This window comes from Nesoenas mayeri (assembly GCF_963082525.1).
Source record: "Nesoenas mayeri genome assembly, chromosome: 6".
NCBI classification, from domain to species: domain Eukaryota; kingdom Metazoa; phylum Chordata; class Aves; order Columbiformes; family Columbidae; genus Nesoenas; species Nesoenas mayeri.
In genome coordinates this window covers 1611974-1626916 of record NC_137545.1, presented here as the reverse complement: position 1 = coordinate 1626916, position 14943 = coordinate 1611974, and the positions used below count along the sequence as shown (strand labels likewise).

Below are 14943 nucleotides of genomic sequence, written 5' to 3'. Positions count from 1 at the left end.
GGAGCCACACAGCAGAAGAAATTCTTTTTGATGAAAAATCAACATTTTTACAAACCAAACTATAGTTACAAAAGCAGGTGCCTCCTAATACCATGGCAGTGCTTCACACACGTGCTTTAGCACCAGAGAGCTCAAAACCAGATGCAACACAGAAAAATGAGGCACAGTATTTTACAGCCCTACGATAGGGAATGACTTGAAGAGAGGAATTTTTGGCTGAATGGTTTTAACTAGGAAACGGGGGAAAACCACCTGGAAGGCTCAACGTTCGCAAGCTGCTTTGGTGTAAAATCACGAGTGGGGCGGTCGGCAGGGCCCTCTTCTCTATTACACAAACCCCGCAAGCCAAGCAAAAATCACAGCTGGCACAACACGGGGCGTGAAATAACTTCAGGAGACAAGAATAAAGCAGGAGAAAAATTCAAAGGGAGCGAACAGATGAAAATAATTATAAGACAATTTCAGAGACAGACTCTGGGTGGCTTAAAAAGAAGCAAGACAAAGCTGAGGAAGGGAAAAGCGGAGGCAGCCAAAGGGTCTCGGCTATTGTCTGATAACAAGGAGAGAAATGTCACGGGGGATCAACACGCTGAATTTAATAACCGTTTGGAGCCGGGATGAGGTGGGAAAGAAGGTGTTAACTTTTTATGAAAGATGCGAGTTGGCAACAGCCAGCCAACAGCTGCAAGCGCTATATATTGACTTTCACAAGCTCTGCAAGAGAACAGTAAGAAAGGAAAAAAGCAGCATCGTTGGTTTTTTGAACACGGGGTTCACCTAAGCCATCCAGTAGCAGAAAAGGAAAAGCTATAAGCATGATGTCCATATTGCTCCTTCCCAATGGAAACATTGGGCATTCCTGTTCTCCACTCCCATCCCCACCAAGGGCTCCGGCTCTTTGGAACGAGCACCTGCGGTGGTTCCATTAGGAACTGACTGGAATGGAAAAGAGCTCAATGAGCTCAAAATGCTTTCAAGAATGCATTAAACAGAGCCGGGAGCCCCAGCCAACCTGCTAGGGGAAGAATAATGTTCACAGCATGGTTTGAGAGCATGGACTTCAAAGCAAGAACTGGCATCAGCCACAGGGAGCTCCCGTTTATCACACAGGCTTCACAAATCACAAAGCAACCTGTCCCAGGTATTTCAGGCATGCGGAAATCGCGGTTCCTGCTCTTACCCTCCCCATCTAACTTGTCTGTTTTCATGATTTGATTTAATTCGTTTCACCTTGAAGGCCTCTCGAGCAATTAAGTGTATGTTCTGCAACTGTGAGAAACAGCTCAACGTACTCTCAGATCTGCTGTGTGTCGTTACCAGCTCTTAACTCTCTTAAATCGCTATTCCTTTCAGCTGGCATTTATTACAAATGTAAAAAGAAGCCAAATCTATCTAACCATTAAAATCCATACAAGTGGCAGAAATTCTGTTGGTTTTTTCCAGTGGCAGCCAGAAGAATAAAGTCTTCAAAATTCTGCATATTTAACTGTCGAGGGTTTAGATCGCGGGGTGACAGTAAAACCCTGGCAGACGTATTGTTGACCTCCTCTTCCCCAGGTCATAGGTTTGACCTATGTCCCTCCCTCTCCCCCCTTCCCACTCAGCACAGGCGATGGGGAGGGATAGAAGGACAGACAGAAGAGAGTTGGAAAAAATTAAAGATGTTTTACTAATGCTACTAATAAGAATAGAGAAAATAATACAAAATATACAAAACCATCTTGAAAGTCCCAGCAACTGCAGAGCCGGCAACCAAAGTCCTGGACTGGACTCTGCAGCCAACTGGAGCTGGATTCAGTCTGTCACTGGCCTCAGTTTGCAGGGATGACTAGCAAGAACCACTCCTAATGTCACCATAAGTAGAAGGGACGAAGAAGGCAAAAGGCAAAAAGAGACGAGATCCTTGTGATCTCCCACTTTTATATGAAGTATCACGTGAATGGGATGTTATGCTCAGTCGGTCAGTTTTTGGTCACCTGTTTCTCGTTGCCCCTCTCACGAGATGCGCATCCCTGCTTATCAATAACTTCACATTCCATTGCTGTGTTTACCAAAACATGTATCTGGTTCTCCAGGAAAATGCAGCTGATATACTAACAGTCCCACGTCACCCTCCCAATGTGAAAATTCCCATTCAGCCACACCAATACAACCAAAGGGGCCTGAACAGACAGCTCTTCTAGACCTATTAAAAATAAAACTTCTACTTGGAAAACGCCACTTTATCTCTCTCCCCTCCATTCATTCATCTGTCTTGTAACACGCTGGAAATATTTGTACTGGCATGCAAGAAAGCAACGATGGTGCACCATTTAAGGATTAAAAATGCTTCTGAATAGCGGAGTCAGTGTCTACAAGCCACCTTATAACGCTGGGTAGATTCATAGGCTGTTAAATTCCTTACGTATTTAAAAGGATACTTTGGAGTACATTTCTCTTCCTTCAGTTGTACAGCTTTCATTAAACCAGACAATGAGAGATTTTTGCCCCCTTTGCATGCCCAAACTGGAATCGCTTGCCTTGGCAACAAAATCCTGCCATTTCCATTCGTGCCAAAAGCGTCTGTCTTCCTGTATCGCCAAGTTTGCTGCAGCTTCAGCAGAGCAAGTTGTATCGCCGCACAAAGCCAAGAGCACCCGTGCAAGGGTCTGCGAAGGGAAGTCATGGAAAGCCAGTGGCCAAGAGCCAGCAGGTTCTTTTAGCAGCTTCCCAATTTAAAAACAGCCAAATATTGCCTTATCTCATCACACTCGTACCCTTTTTCCCTGAAAATAACGTAGGGTCTTAAACAATTTTTGCTCCAAAATGTGCTTGCTTTTTTACAGGTATAGCCGCCTGGACACTATTTGAATTGGCTTTAAAAATGAACTGTAACTAGGGCTTATTTTTGGAGTAGGGATTATGTATAGCCGCCTGGACACTATTTGAATTGACTTTAAAAATGAACTGTAACTAGGGCTTATTTTTGGAGTAGGGATTATATTTTGAGCATCCTCAAGGTCACGCTAGGGCTTATTTTGGGGGTAGGGCTTATTTTCGGGTGAGCAGGGTATGAGGAACAAGCCCAGTGCTTGCTGTTCTTTATTCTTGCTGTGTGGCCGGAGCGCAGGGCCTCCACGGGCTTGTTCCTGCTGCTGTCGCGAACGCAAGTTTCTAAATAAGCACCAAAAAGTCCCATTTCCCTAAATGTAGTAGAAAAACCCACAGCAGAGACCTCGCTTCTCAGAAATCCCGACCTCTGCCATGCCAGACACTTCAGGGAACAAGGCACTTTATGCCTTTTCAACATCACAATCTCCCTTCTCTTATACTATCGAAAAGGCTGGATGCCACTAAACACGGGGAAGAACAAACGCTGCTGAAATTTGGGGGACCAGGAGGCAGCCCATCGTACTTACAGCTTCCAAAACATGAGCCAGCCATAATAAACAGCATTGCAGTTTCCAAACCCGAAATACCACGTCTTCCCACCTCTCTGAATCTTTGCAAGGCTACGGGCCTTCGGCAGGTTTAACATTCGTTTCCAGGCGCTTTTTTTGGTTGTTTTCTTTTTTTAATTACTTTAACGTCCTCTAGATGCCTATAAATCTGCCGTCCAACAATTTGCTTTGTATCCTGCACAATGTTGGCATTAAATTGACCAATTCCCTGGCTCCGCACTTCCACCCTTTTACAAAAAGCCGTAAAACTCGCCTGTCTCTAGTCTTATATTTTCCCCATCCTTCACATGCTCAAAAATAATCTGTATGAATCTTCACGTTGCTATGGCTATTTTAAACTTTAATTCTTCAGCCTTTTCTGACTGCATCCATCATTGGCACACCTTCCACAGCACGCAACACATCTTTATCATTGTCTTCAACTCATATCTTTCATAAAATCAATTCCACTTTGTTTAAAGAGAAAAAAAAATATGGGCTGTTTATAAGGCCAAAAAAGCACGGAGGGAAGTCTCTTTGGAAATGCACAAAATGACGAGCCACAAATTAGGAGGAAATTAATAATAAGCACGGCTCTAAGGAAGTGCTGAATTCTTCCTGACAGTCTACAGTGACCGCAGATACGTAGGGCATCAAAAAGCAGGTAAACCAGGTGATTTTAAACGTACAATCCCAGGCTAGAAATCCCTCCTTGACATTAATAAGCCAACAATAAAATGAACCAAGAAAACGGTACCAGTCTGGAGGGAAAATCCTGTGGGACCGAGCCAGGTGTCAGACAAATCAAACATTTCCAGCCCGTAGCACCACAGAGATCCAGACAGTTCTGTGCTGGTGCTTCCTCTGTACGCAGCACGGTTAATTAACTCTGTGCTGATTAATGGTGCCCTCTCACAACAAGAATTTATTGAGTCTGTTATTATATACAAGGTCATAATTGCCAAACGGCCACAGCTAAATACCATTCCTTGCAGTCTACTCTTTAACCATAATAATGTAAAATTAATCGGTACTTGTTTGTTAATTAATATGAAATATTTTAAGTCGTGCACCATAAAACTTACCACTGGTATGTTCTTTTCTAAACAGCCGTGAATGAACAGAACTATTTTAATACCTTGGGAAGAACCTCCTCTTTTGAACCGGGGTGGGATGGGGAGAGTCTTTGTTCTTTGTAGTGGGGTTTTTCTGTGCTCGGGCATTCCCCAAAAGAGCTATTCTCAAAATAATCACTCAGCAGTTATTCTACTTCCATGGTGCATTAAGACAGACTAGCAAAAGACATTCTTTAGCAAGAACATAAGCGCCCACACCAGAACATTTCTTCAGAATTATGATTTTGGAGTAGCTGTTTCAGTAAATTTCCAAGCAGGACTGAGCTCAGCTCACAGTGAATGATCCAACTTCACCTCAGGGCAGCAACAAGGATCAGAAAGACACTCCTTCGTCCCTTGTGGGATCTGGAAAGCCAGGGTTAGCCTGGTTTTGGGGCAGGGGCTGGCAGCGTAACGAAGCAGATCCCCACGGCTCGGATCCCTGATGCCGCGGCTTAAAACTATTACCGCACCTTTCACGGTTTAATTAACATATCAGCTGAACGGTCTGTTAAAAATACACCAAAATCTGGGCTGTTTTCTCTCCAAAGCAACCAAAAGAGCAGCAGTGTCAGGAATGAAACGATCGCTCTGTTATCCCCGGGACTGCATCCACAGCTATTCACGCAGCACGGGCTTTTGATATCCCAATATCCCAGCAAGCAGCAGCACAATTCAATCCAGCAGACTCTGAGCGTTTCAATAATGCGACAGGGCCAGATAACACTTTTAATTCTTGTCCTTACAACTGAAAAGTTCTCCAGCAAACTGTCTGAAGGTCTGGTGGTCTTTCAAGACCCCTTTCAAAGTGCTGGAGACCACGTGTCTGGACAGTCATCTATGAGGAGTCACAGAAGGGTTTTCAGACCGTTGTCTGGAGTTCTCTGTGGTTTCCGACCACTCGTGACCCCTTTTCCAGGCAGCTCTCCGGTGAATCACACACCTGCCTTGCCGGGCAGGACGCGCTCCTAAAAAATACCATTAAGGATATGCAAAAAACTAGGCAGGAACAGGAACCAGGAGATCCTAAATGCAGTCCCTGCCGGCTGGGAAAGCTGTGTGCACGTTGGCTTCATGAAAACGCCTCCAAAAGGAGCATCCTCTTCTGATTAGAAACTAGATTATCTACCTATAAATATGTACATGTAATAAAGCAAAACCTAGAGAGAAGACTGCTCAGCTTCAGCCTGAGATGAAATGGACCTTGTGTGAACATACCACCTGATTCACTGACAGCACATTTTCATATTTGAGAGGTTATCTCCATTTCTCTGATCCCATCCAGCTTTATGTGCGTGCTCCGAGGCCAAGAGTCACACCGTTGTGGATTATGAGGACATTTAGTCCAAATAAGCGGCACAGATAAAGCCTGTGACACGGGATTAGTGACCAAAGACATCAGCCTGAATCAACCTCCATCTACCAGGTGACCTAGAAACCATTTCCTAACGCAGCACTTTCTCTTAAGCAGCACCCATGCCGATTCTACGCGTTACAGAATAAGTATCGAAATAAACTGTATGTTGACTGAACTCAGCGCTGCAGAGCAGCGTGCTGCCGTTCATTTCTCATCTCACAACACCTTAAGATTGGCACCAGCCCACACAGTAAACAGAGTCAGAAACAGGAGGCAGAGCAGAGAAGTAAATCAGGATTTGGCTCTGGCTCTGTCACCCACTCCCTCCTCAGCCTGATCTTGGTCACAGGGCTGCTTTGCAACCCAGTTCTCCCACTGCAAACTGGGCTGACGACCACCTCCGACACGCGTCCTCCTCCTCTGCCTCCTCTTCCTCACGTCCTCGGCTCCACAGGGCAGTTCTTCCCATTCCTCCCTCCCTCCCATCTCCAAAGCCACCTCGGCAGCTTCTTAAAACCTCAGCTTTACCTCCAGCCAAGGGGATCGGAGCCACATGCTCCGTGTGCAGAAAAGCCCAGCAGAAGCAGGGGTGCATCTCCTAACAGAGACGTGGGACTGCACGTATGCCTAAAGCATCAGGGCTTGCTTGCATTAAAAGAAAGAAACTTCTTCATACGGGGCTGGATTGACGCTGAGCGGGATGCAGCAGGACCCCAGCACGCTCCTCAAACAGATCAGGATCTGGCACACGGCTTTTGCTGGGCTGGTAGAGCCCTTTGGAAACGTTCCTGGAGTCAATGACTAAATAAGTCCCCGTCTTGATTTTAAATTGGAGATAAATGCCGCGCGTCGCGTTGGCAGGCACATTAAAGCAGCTGGAAGCACAAAGACAATATGGGGTATTTCAGGCCTTTGTTCTCGCATTTTGTGCCCTTGGCATGTTAAACAACTAAAGACCACGCTGAGCAAATCAGTGTTTTACCAGATAATGCCGCAGGCTTTTAGCTTCAAAAATCCCAGGTTCCCTGCTGGCACCAGCCCCAATGTGGTGGCCCACGGAGCCCATGGCACAGCCACAGCTTGTCATGCTGCCCTGTCGCACACAAAACTAACAAAACTCACAGGCAAAACCCACCACCTTTATTAAATATATATATATATAGGAAAGGGAGAATGAAAACGCTAATGAAAAGGACACGTTGCCCACCTTTGTTTAGTAAACGCATGGAAAAAATTAACTTTATACACAGAAACTCAGAAACGCAGGTGCGCGTTACTATACACACAAAACAGCTTCCCCGTATTCCTGCAAGGTCGGTTTAGATTCAGTGCAGCCAAAAGCAAAACTCAGCGCGAGGATGGGATTTCAGAGGCAATCTCTCACCTTGCAAAGGCAAGGAGGCTATTGTGTTAAAGTGACGCCGTGATAAAATGGGTTGTGCTCTCCATCTGGATGGAGCTCCCTGCATGATTAATGACAAAACGCATATAAAAGCTTGTAATGTTCACACTAGTTTCCTTTCCCAGAAATTATTTGATCGTATTTAGAATGTGAAGCTTTCAGTTCATATATTGCAGACAGCAATACTGGATTTTTACATTTGTACTATTAAATTTCTTCGAGCTACATGCTCTCTGCTGGTGGTAATCCCTCATTTACAAAGACATCAGTGAGAGGTTTACAACTCAGTGGGTACCAAACAACTGTTTTGCTAAAAGCTTTTACATGGACAGACAACATCGGATCAAGCAACAAGTCTATAAAATTAGAAAGGCTGCAAGATGGGGAAAAAAAACAGGTCACACAACAAGATCCGACAATATGCAAGAATAGACACGGTAAGGCTTAGATAGCAAATTATTCATTGAGTATTTGCAGACTTTCTGCAGCGTTAAGGATACCAACATGTGGCCATTGGAGCAACCCTATCCATACATAATTCAACAGAACAATGGTTTTTCATAAGAAATCAACTCCTTGATGCCAAAACCCCCTCAAGCCTTAGCTCGGTGAGTAGGGGCCGTCAGGTACTTCTGTTAATATCGCGGTAAGAAGTCACCCTTTAGGATTTTGCTGACTTCCTCCTAAGGACGCAGCTGCGAGGAGCAAGCGGGGGCTTTGTGAGGACATTCTCCCCAAGTACTCTTTGTAAAACACGAAAACAAGCCATTACAAACCGTTCCAGCACAAAAACGCATGTTTGTGCGTAAAACCAGCTCGTGGCACGGGGTGCAAGCAACAAGCAGACAAGCCTGCGTTAGGCTAGAAGGCTCAGCGCTGCATGGCAGGAACGTATTAAACAGCCTTCATTTTTGGCTGTGCATCTGCGGCCAGGAAGGACGTTTTCTTCCCTCAGAAGCAAAACACATGCAAATGTCTGCCACCAAAAAGCACGTACTTTTTCGGAATGTCACAATTACCTCGCCGCAGCTAAATGCTGTAATTTGTTGACCAGCTGCTTGCAAACTCCAAAGATGACCTCAAAGCCTTGGATAAAACTGCCAAATGATTTCCCCCCTTTAAATGTAATTTTGCAATGCTTTGATCCCCACCCATCACCAGCCGAAGGGCTCCAGCAGCGTGTTGCTACACGTTTCTAGAGGAGCAATTAAAACAAAACTGAAGCCGCAGGCACCAGCTGTGGGAACTTTCCAGCCCAAGCTTAGCGGCTGACAAAAAAGCAACAAACGTCAGATATGCACTTCTGAAGAAAATAAATACAAATAACAGAAATAAAAGCCTGTTCATTTTCAAATGGACTCAGCTAAAGAGCAACAATCAGAGCTCAGCTGATGGGACCACATCCCAGAGTCTCTGCCTCTCTGGCAATGAGCAAACAGCATCAGCTACAGCCAGACCTCTAGAAACAACCCTTCTAAGTTTTCTTAGCTGTTTTTCAGGGATTTGGCCCAAAAAGTGGTGCGTGACCGGCAGCACCGCTCGAAACAGTGCCCGGGAGAACTTGGCTCGCTCCAGCTGGGGAACTTTTATTCCTGGGTCACAGAAATGATCTGCCCACCCTCGAGCAAGGAACCAGATAAAAATACCACCTTGTCATTACACAAGCGCCCAAGCTGGAACATTTATCTCTCTGCTAAACGTAGCCATGACAACCACATCTTCCTTTAAGAGATGAGCGGGAAGAGGTCATGAGGCACTTGTCATGCAGGGATAAAATAAAATACCATGCCCCGAGTGGGCACAGGAGGGTCGGCTTTGCCGGATGCCACCAGCAATTCGAGAAAACCAACATCTTAATAACGTGACAGGCGCGCACGGCTCAAAACAGCCCAGGCATCCAGGTGCAACCACTGCAAAACCCTTCACAGAATCGACTGGGTTGGAAATGACCTCAGAGACCATCAAGTCCAACCCTTGGTTCAGCTCCAGCCCATTGACTAGATCAGGGCACTAAGTGCCATGTCCAATCTCAGTTTACAAACCTCCAGGGCCGGTGAGTCCAGCACCTCCCTGGGCAGCCATTCCAATGCCTGACCGCTCTCTCTGCACAGAATTGCTTTCTAACATCCAGCCTCAATTTCCCCTGGCAGAGCTGAAGCCCATGGCCCCTTGTCCTATTGCTCTTTGCAGTATTACCAACCAGCAACTTTGGGAGGATTTCTCTGCTTACAGGAAATATCTGTGATAGGTTTGAGCACGTTACACCACTCCAGAGCTACTTCTGATTGAAGGGCTGCTTGTGTACCTTGAAACGAGCTGCAAAAATGATCAGAAAGTGATAACTGTTGCAGAAGCCACGACCGAAAAAAGCAAGCAGCTGCCTTTTTGAGGCTTTATCTTGCTCTCTTTGGCAACTCAGAGCTGTCCCTTCCGAACAGGATCATTCCTGGAGGCATTTAAAAGCCACATGTGGACGTGGTTTAGAGGTGGACCGAGCAGGGTTAATGGCTGGACTCAATGATCTCAGAGGTCTTTTCTAACCAAAATGATGCTCTTGTGCCGGAGCTCAGGTGCCGTCTATACCAGCCAGCAGTGACCATTGCTCCCGCAGGTCTGAACAGGGGCAGGAACGCTGGTACATCCCAGATTTGCAAAGATTTTATGTAATTCTGAAATGTACGGAGCAGTACATATGGCATGCCCAGGAACACCACGGCTCTAGAAAGCAAACGGCTGCCACGATGGAGTTATTTTAGCCCAAGCACATTTTTGTTTCACAAAACAGAAACACTGCTGTGGGTATATTTTTCCTCCTTTCTTCCCCATAGTTACCTCTGTTTTGTGGCTACCTGAGCATCTCGTACTCAAACGGATTATCTCTTCTTTGCTGTGGATCCTTTCAAAAACAGCCTGCAAATTAATATATTCCTCAGTATTATCTAGGAGGGGAGAAATCATGGGATCCCACGCCACGCAAAATGAATGTTCAGGCTGGCTGTGGCCATGGGTCACAGGTCATTGCTCTTATTTTACACAGCAGATTCGGGGGCATCTTCACAGGTGCTTTTACTTATCAGAGAAAAAGGACAGACAGAAAGACAGCCTTGTCAGTCGAATGATTCTGAAATAAGACTTATTTCACATTTGGAAATTTAATCAGCTTTGTCAGGAGATTGTTTGTTACCGTTGTATTCATTTTGGTTTTAAGTGTATTCAGACGCCAAGTCCAGCCTTTGCCCAGCCAAGTTTCACGATCTTTGACATTTAAAATTATTTAAACATCTGTTTAATGCTGCTTCTCTGCGTCCATAAGAAAAAGGATCCCGATGGTCAGTGGAGAACTGTCAAATGCAGGAAAACATTTGGGAAAGAGAGGGAGGGAGAGAAATGGTCCTTTCAGTTCTAGTCACACTCTCCGCAATCAAGGACAACAGGCGGGTTACCAGCAAACAGGATGAGGTTTTGCAGCTAATAGCAGCCAAAGTGCACACACTAACCATCTATCTGGGCTTCACTACACTCCTGCATGCACACGCATGTTTGTAGGGGCAGACTAGAAATAATTCTGTTGTTTCGGGCACACACAGGACCTGAAATCACGGTAAATTTTGGCCCCGAGGTGCCCTGGGTCAAGGCTACACGGAGCCTGTGTCTGGAAGCGAGATGGAGACGCTACGGAAACTTATGTATTCCAAAAGATAACTCACAGAAGTTTACATAGAGAAAAATTTCACCCTCTCAGCGGGAGCATTCTCAACATTCACCGTGGAGACGGTTAGAAAATGGATAAAAGTTTTAAGATTGAGTTTTGTACACGACAAGTGAAATATTTAGAACAACAGAATATTTACAACCGCACAGACACACCGCGATAGACAAAGATTACGACCCCAGGCACTTAAGTTTTATTAATTATCTTAGGTTGTTTTGAGCTTAACGTTTAGTCAGTTGAAGATGGCAAGCGGGGGTTACTGAAGAAAGGAAGGCCTGGAAGAAATTAATGCCGAAACGAAGGATGGCAGAACACACTTCCTGTGGTTAACTGATTGAAGGGCTGCTCATGGCCCCACTGATGAGCTAGCAATTAGCAGCACTGCAAGCACATTCAAGTAACCTACCCTAATGCTAAACTCTTAAACTAAGCCCTCCTGCCTAAGGAGCGAGTGCAGCCAGAAGTACCGACAACCTCTTTGCAGGATTATGCAGAGCGATACCCTAGAACCTCTCAGCTACTCTGTTTCCTTGAAAATAAGACAGCGTGTTAAACAATTTTTGCTCCAAAACAGGCTTACTTTTTTACATGTGTAGCCGCTTGGACACTATTTGAATTGACTTTTAAAATGAACTGTAACTAGAGCTTATTTTTGGAGTAGGGCTTATATTTTGAGCATTCTCAAAAATCCTGAAAAATCACGCTAGGGCTTATTTTCGGGGTAGCTCTTCTTTTCGCAGAAAAAGAAGCAACAGCAAAAGTCTGCCTGTCTTCCAAGCCTGTGTGAGAAACAGCGCAATTAGCTTCTCGTGTCCGAATGCTCCGCGTGCTGTTAGATGCAGCTGGTAGGAGAAGGCAAGAACGGAGGTGAGGAAGCAGGTTGCTTAGAGAAACATGTGTTTAAACCCTCAGCGTGGGGGTTCTCTGAGTCTTCTCCATGAAGTTCTCCTCGCTGGTCAAGAAAGCCATGGATCCGGAGGAAAGCACGTGCTACAAAAATCACAGTGAGGTTTCCTGAGTCGCTGCAAGTTATCGCTGCCGCAATTGCCTCGATCCTCAGGAGCGGGAAGAAACCCAGAAGGAGCCTGGTCCTGCAGCCTCAGCGAGTCTGAGCACGGGCAGGAGTTGTCACAGGAATGCAAATTGTCCCAGGTACGTCACTCTTGGTCCCTGCTTCACCGCTGTTTCACCTGGATCTGCCTATAAACACGTGGGGCTGCTGCTACCACGTCTCTTTGAGTTAACGGTGGGACAGCCTGGTGACAGCGCTCTCCAAACCTGATGTAGTTGAGAAGTACAGCTTGGCCTGATGCACACAGGAAAGGCTCCAAACGGGCAGAAACACATAAACTTCTGCACCCGGTTTAAGAGGAAGCACCACAGCCAGCTCTGGACATCTCCTCCCCCTCCTCCAGCCTTTCAGAAGTAAAAGAACCGGTGAAGAAACTGAAGAAAATCACAAGAAATCCAGTAGGACAAGTACAGGTTGACCAACATATCCCTTTGTATATGACAGGAGATGCGTACCCACAAAGAAAAACCATCAGCCTGTCATATCCTGTCCCAGGCCACAGCCCGACCAGGAACCACCACGAGCACCCCCCAATATTTTGAGCGTCCCCTGATATTTTGAGCATCCCCTGAGCAGATGTGCTCTAGGGGCACAACAGTGGCTCTAAGGAGCCTCGTCCCTCAGCTCTGAGGGTTCTCAGAAGACAAGGGAGAACACCAAGACAGCAGCCTGTCATTTTTTTATAGCAATACAGACTTCGTCAAGACGCGATCCACTTGACTTAAATCTGTTCTGACTTCTGCTGCTGCTGAAGCAAAATCCTCACTGCAAGATCGCAGCAAAGGTTTTAAAACTCTGAAGGCGGTAAACTCAAGGTCTTCATTAAACGTGACAAGCACTGAAATGGTACAGTTGTGGTGTCCGGTAACATACGTAGTTTTAATAAACAGATCCTACCAGAACCTCCTTATTTATGAGACTCGGTCTGCGCACCACAGGACCGCGAAGCCTCATGGTGTGAAACATTTTCTTCACCAGCCATAAGCACCACATGTAAAGATGAGGATGTTCGAGGGACATGTCAGGTTACAGCCCACAAATACTGCCTTCTGTTACATCAGGAAACACTTGATGGACCATGCTCGGTCACACAGCACCACTCTTACTTCAGAAACAGCTTTATCCTTTTTTTCCTTTCAAAACTCTTCCCAATGTTCTATGTGGTGGCTTTGGACATGTGGAAGATTTTCTTAGAAAAGCATAGAGTGCGAGCGAGGCTTGTGAGCCCTAAGTAAGGGGTATTGGAGGGGCTGGCTGCGCAACCCTTCTGAACCCAAGGGGAAGGTCTGAGGCTTGCAGGACACCCACGCTGCACATCACAGGCAGGCCACGTTACATTAAAAATAGCAGATTAAAGCACGCAAAGTGTGTAACAGTTGGTAGAGTACGTGGATAAATCAGGATGTGGGAGCCATAATATCAATTTACTATTATTTTTAAATGCTTTTAACTACCAGAGATAAGAAATAGTTTAATACTGACTACAGCTGTCTGCCCATTGCTAAATTTAACACGATCTAAGGGTTTAACGCTGTGGTTTCTCCTCACAGCCTGCGAACAACAGCGAAACCGAATAGGCACTTCCTAAGTAAAAAGGCGACAGGAAAAACGATTTATCCGTACGGCACGGCAGCGAAACGAGAGGGAAACCCCGAGGACAAGCAGAGGCCTTTCGGAACAAGCCAACATCCACTTCCATCCCAGCCGGCCGGCGGGAGACGCCGGGGCCTCCCCGGAGCCCGCGGGGCGAGTGCGGCGGGGCCGGCCCGGTGCCCGCGGCCCCGGCTGCTGCTGCTGCCGCCCGGCGAGCGGCGCCCAGCCCGGCCCGGCCGCCGCACACAATGTCCGCCGGGGGGACAGAAGCGCGGGGGGCAGCCGGTAGCACAGGGCGCACCCCGGGGAAGAGGGGGTCGCGTCTCCGCAGCCGCGGTTCTCCGCCGGGCCTCCCGCAGCGGCGCGGCCGCCCCGCACAGTCGGGCCGGCTGGAGCCCAGGGGAGCCCGCCGGGCCGGCTGGAGCCGAGGGGAGCCCGCCGCCCCGCTCCCGCCGCCCCGCGCCTACCTGGTCGGCGAGCTTGAGCACCGCCATCCTCCGCCGCTCCTCCCGCGCACATGCAGCTCCTGCCACGGGCGGCGAGCGCGCCCGGCGCTGCTGCGGCGGCAGCGGCTCCGCTCCGCTCCGGCGGGGCGGGGCGGGGGCGCGGAGGCCTCACCCGGCCCGGCCCAGGAAGCAGGGGCGGGGGGGCCGCCTCGCACGGGCCGCGGCCGCCGCCTTTGTTCCCGCCGGAGCGCGGTGCCTGCGCGGAGCCGAGCGCAGGGCCGCCCCGGGGGCTCTCGGCGCCCCCGCCCCGCCGGGCAGCGGTGGCCGCGCTGAGGGGCGGCACCGCCCCGGGACCGCCCTGAGGGGCGGCCCTGAGCGCGGCCGGGCCCGGGGGGCGCCGGGGGCACCTGCCGCGGAGCGCTGTGCGGAGGCAGCCGAGAGCCCTGAGGGGGAGCCCGCGGTCCCTCCGCCCCGCTTCACGGGGCTGCCTGGAGGTTGCCCCTACCCCCATTCGGCTTCACCCCCCAGACCGGGGGCGCCAGCCCCACGCTGGTTCCCACCGTGCTGAGGGAAAGCGCGGAGCGTTCAAGGTGAACATCCCAGGCCAGGCTGGACGGGGCTCTGAGCACCCTGAGCTGCTGAAGATGTCCCTGCCCATGGCAGGGGGGCACTGGGTGGGCTGTGAACGTCCCTTCAACCCAAACTATTCAGTGATTCTACAAACGTGCCATTGCAAACCCACGTAAAAGGAGAAGCTGAGGCCTTTGCCTCTCCCTTTTTCCCATGTGTGTACGCACAAGCAGAAGAACAAAGTGTTTGTTAAAACG

General features: G+C 48.2%; 1 protein-coding gene across 1 annotated transcript in view; it reads right to left on the bottom strand.

Annotated features, from left to right (window-relative positions):
- The window catches only part of ANKRD44 (ankyrin repeat domain 44), an 87053-nt gene extending 72878 nt beyond the window's left edge, over positions 1-14175 (bottom strand). The window contains exon 1 of the mRNA XM_080347118.1: positions 14138-14175. Coding sequence (XP_080203244.1) covers positions 14138-14164 — 27 coding nt within the window. The 5' untranslated portion in view covers positions 14165-14175. The remainder of the gene's footprint in view (positions 1-14137) is intronic.
- Between the last annotated feature and the right edge of the window lie 768 nt (positions 14176-14943).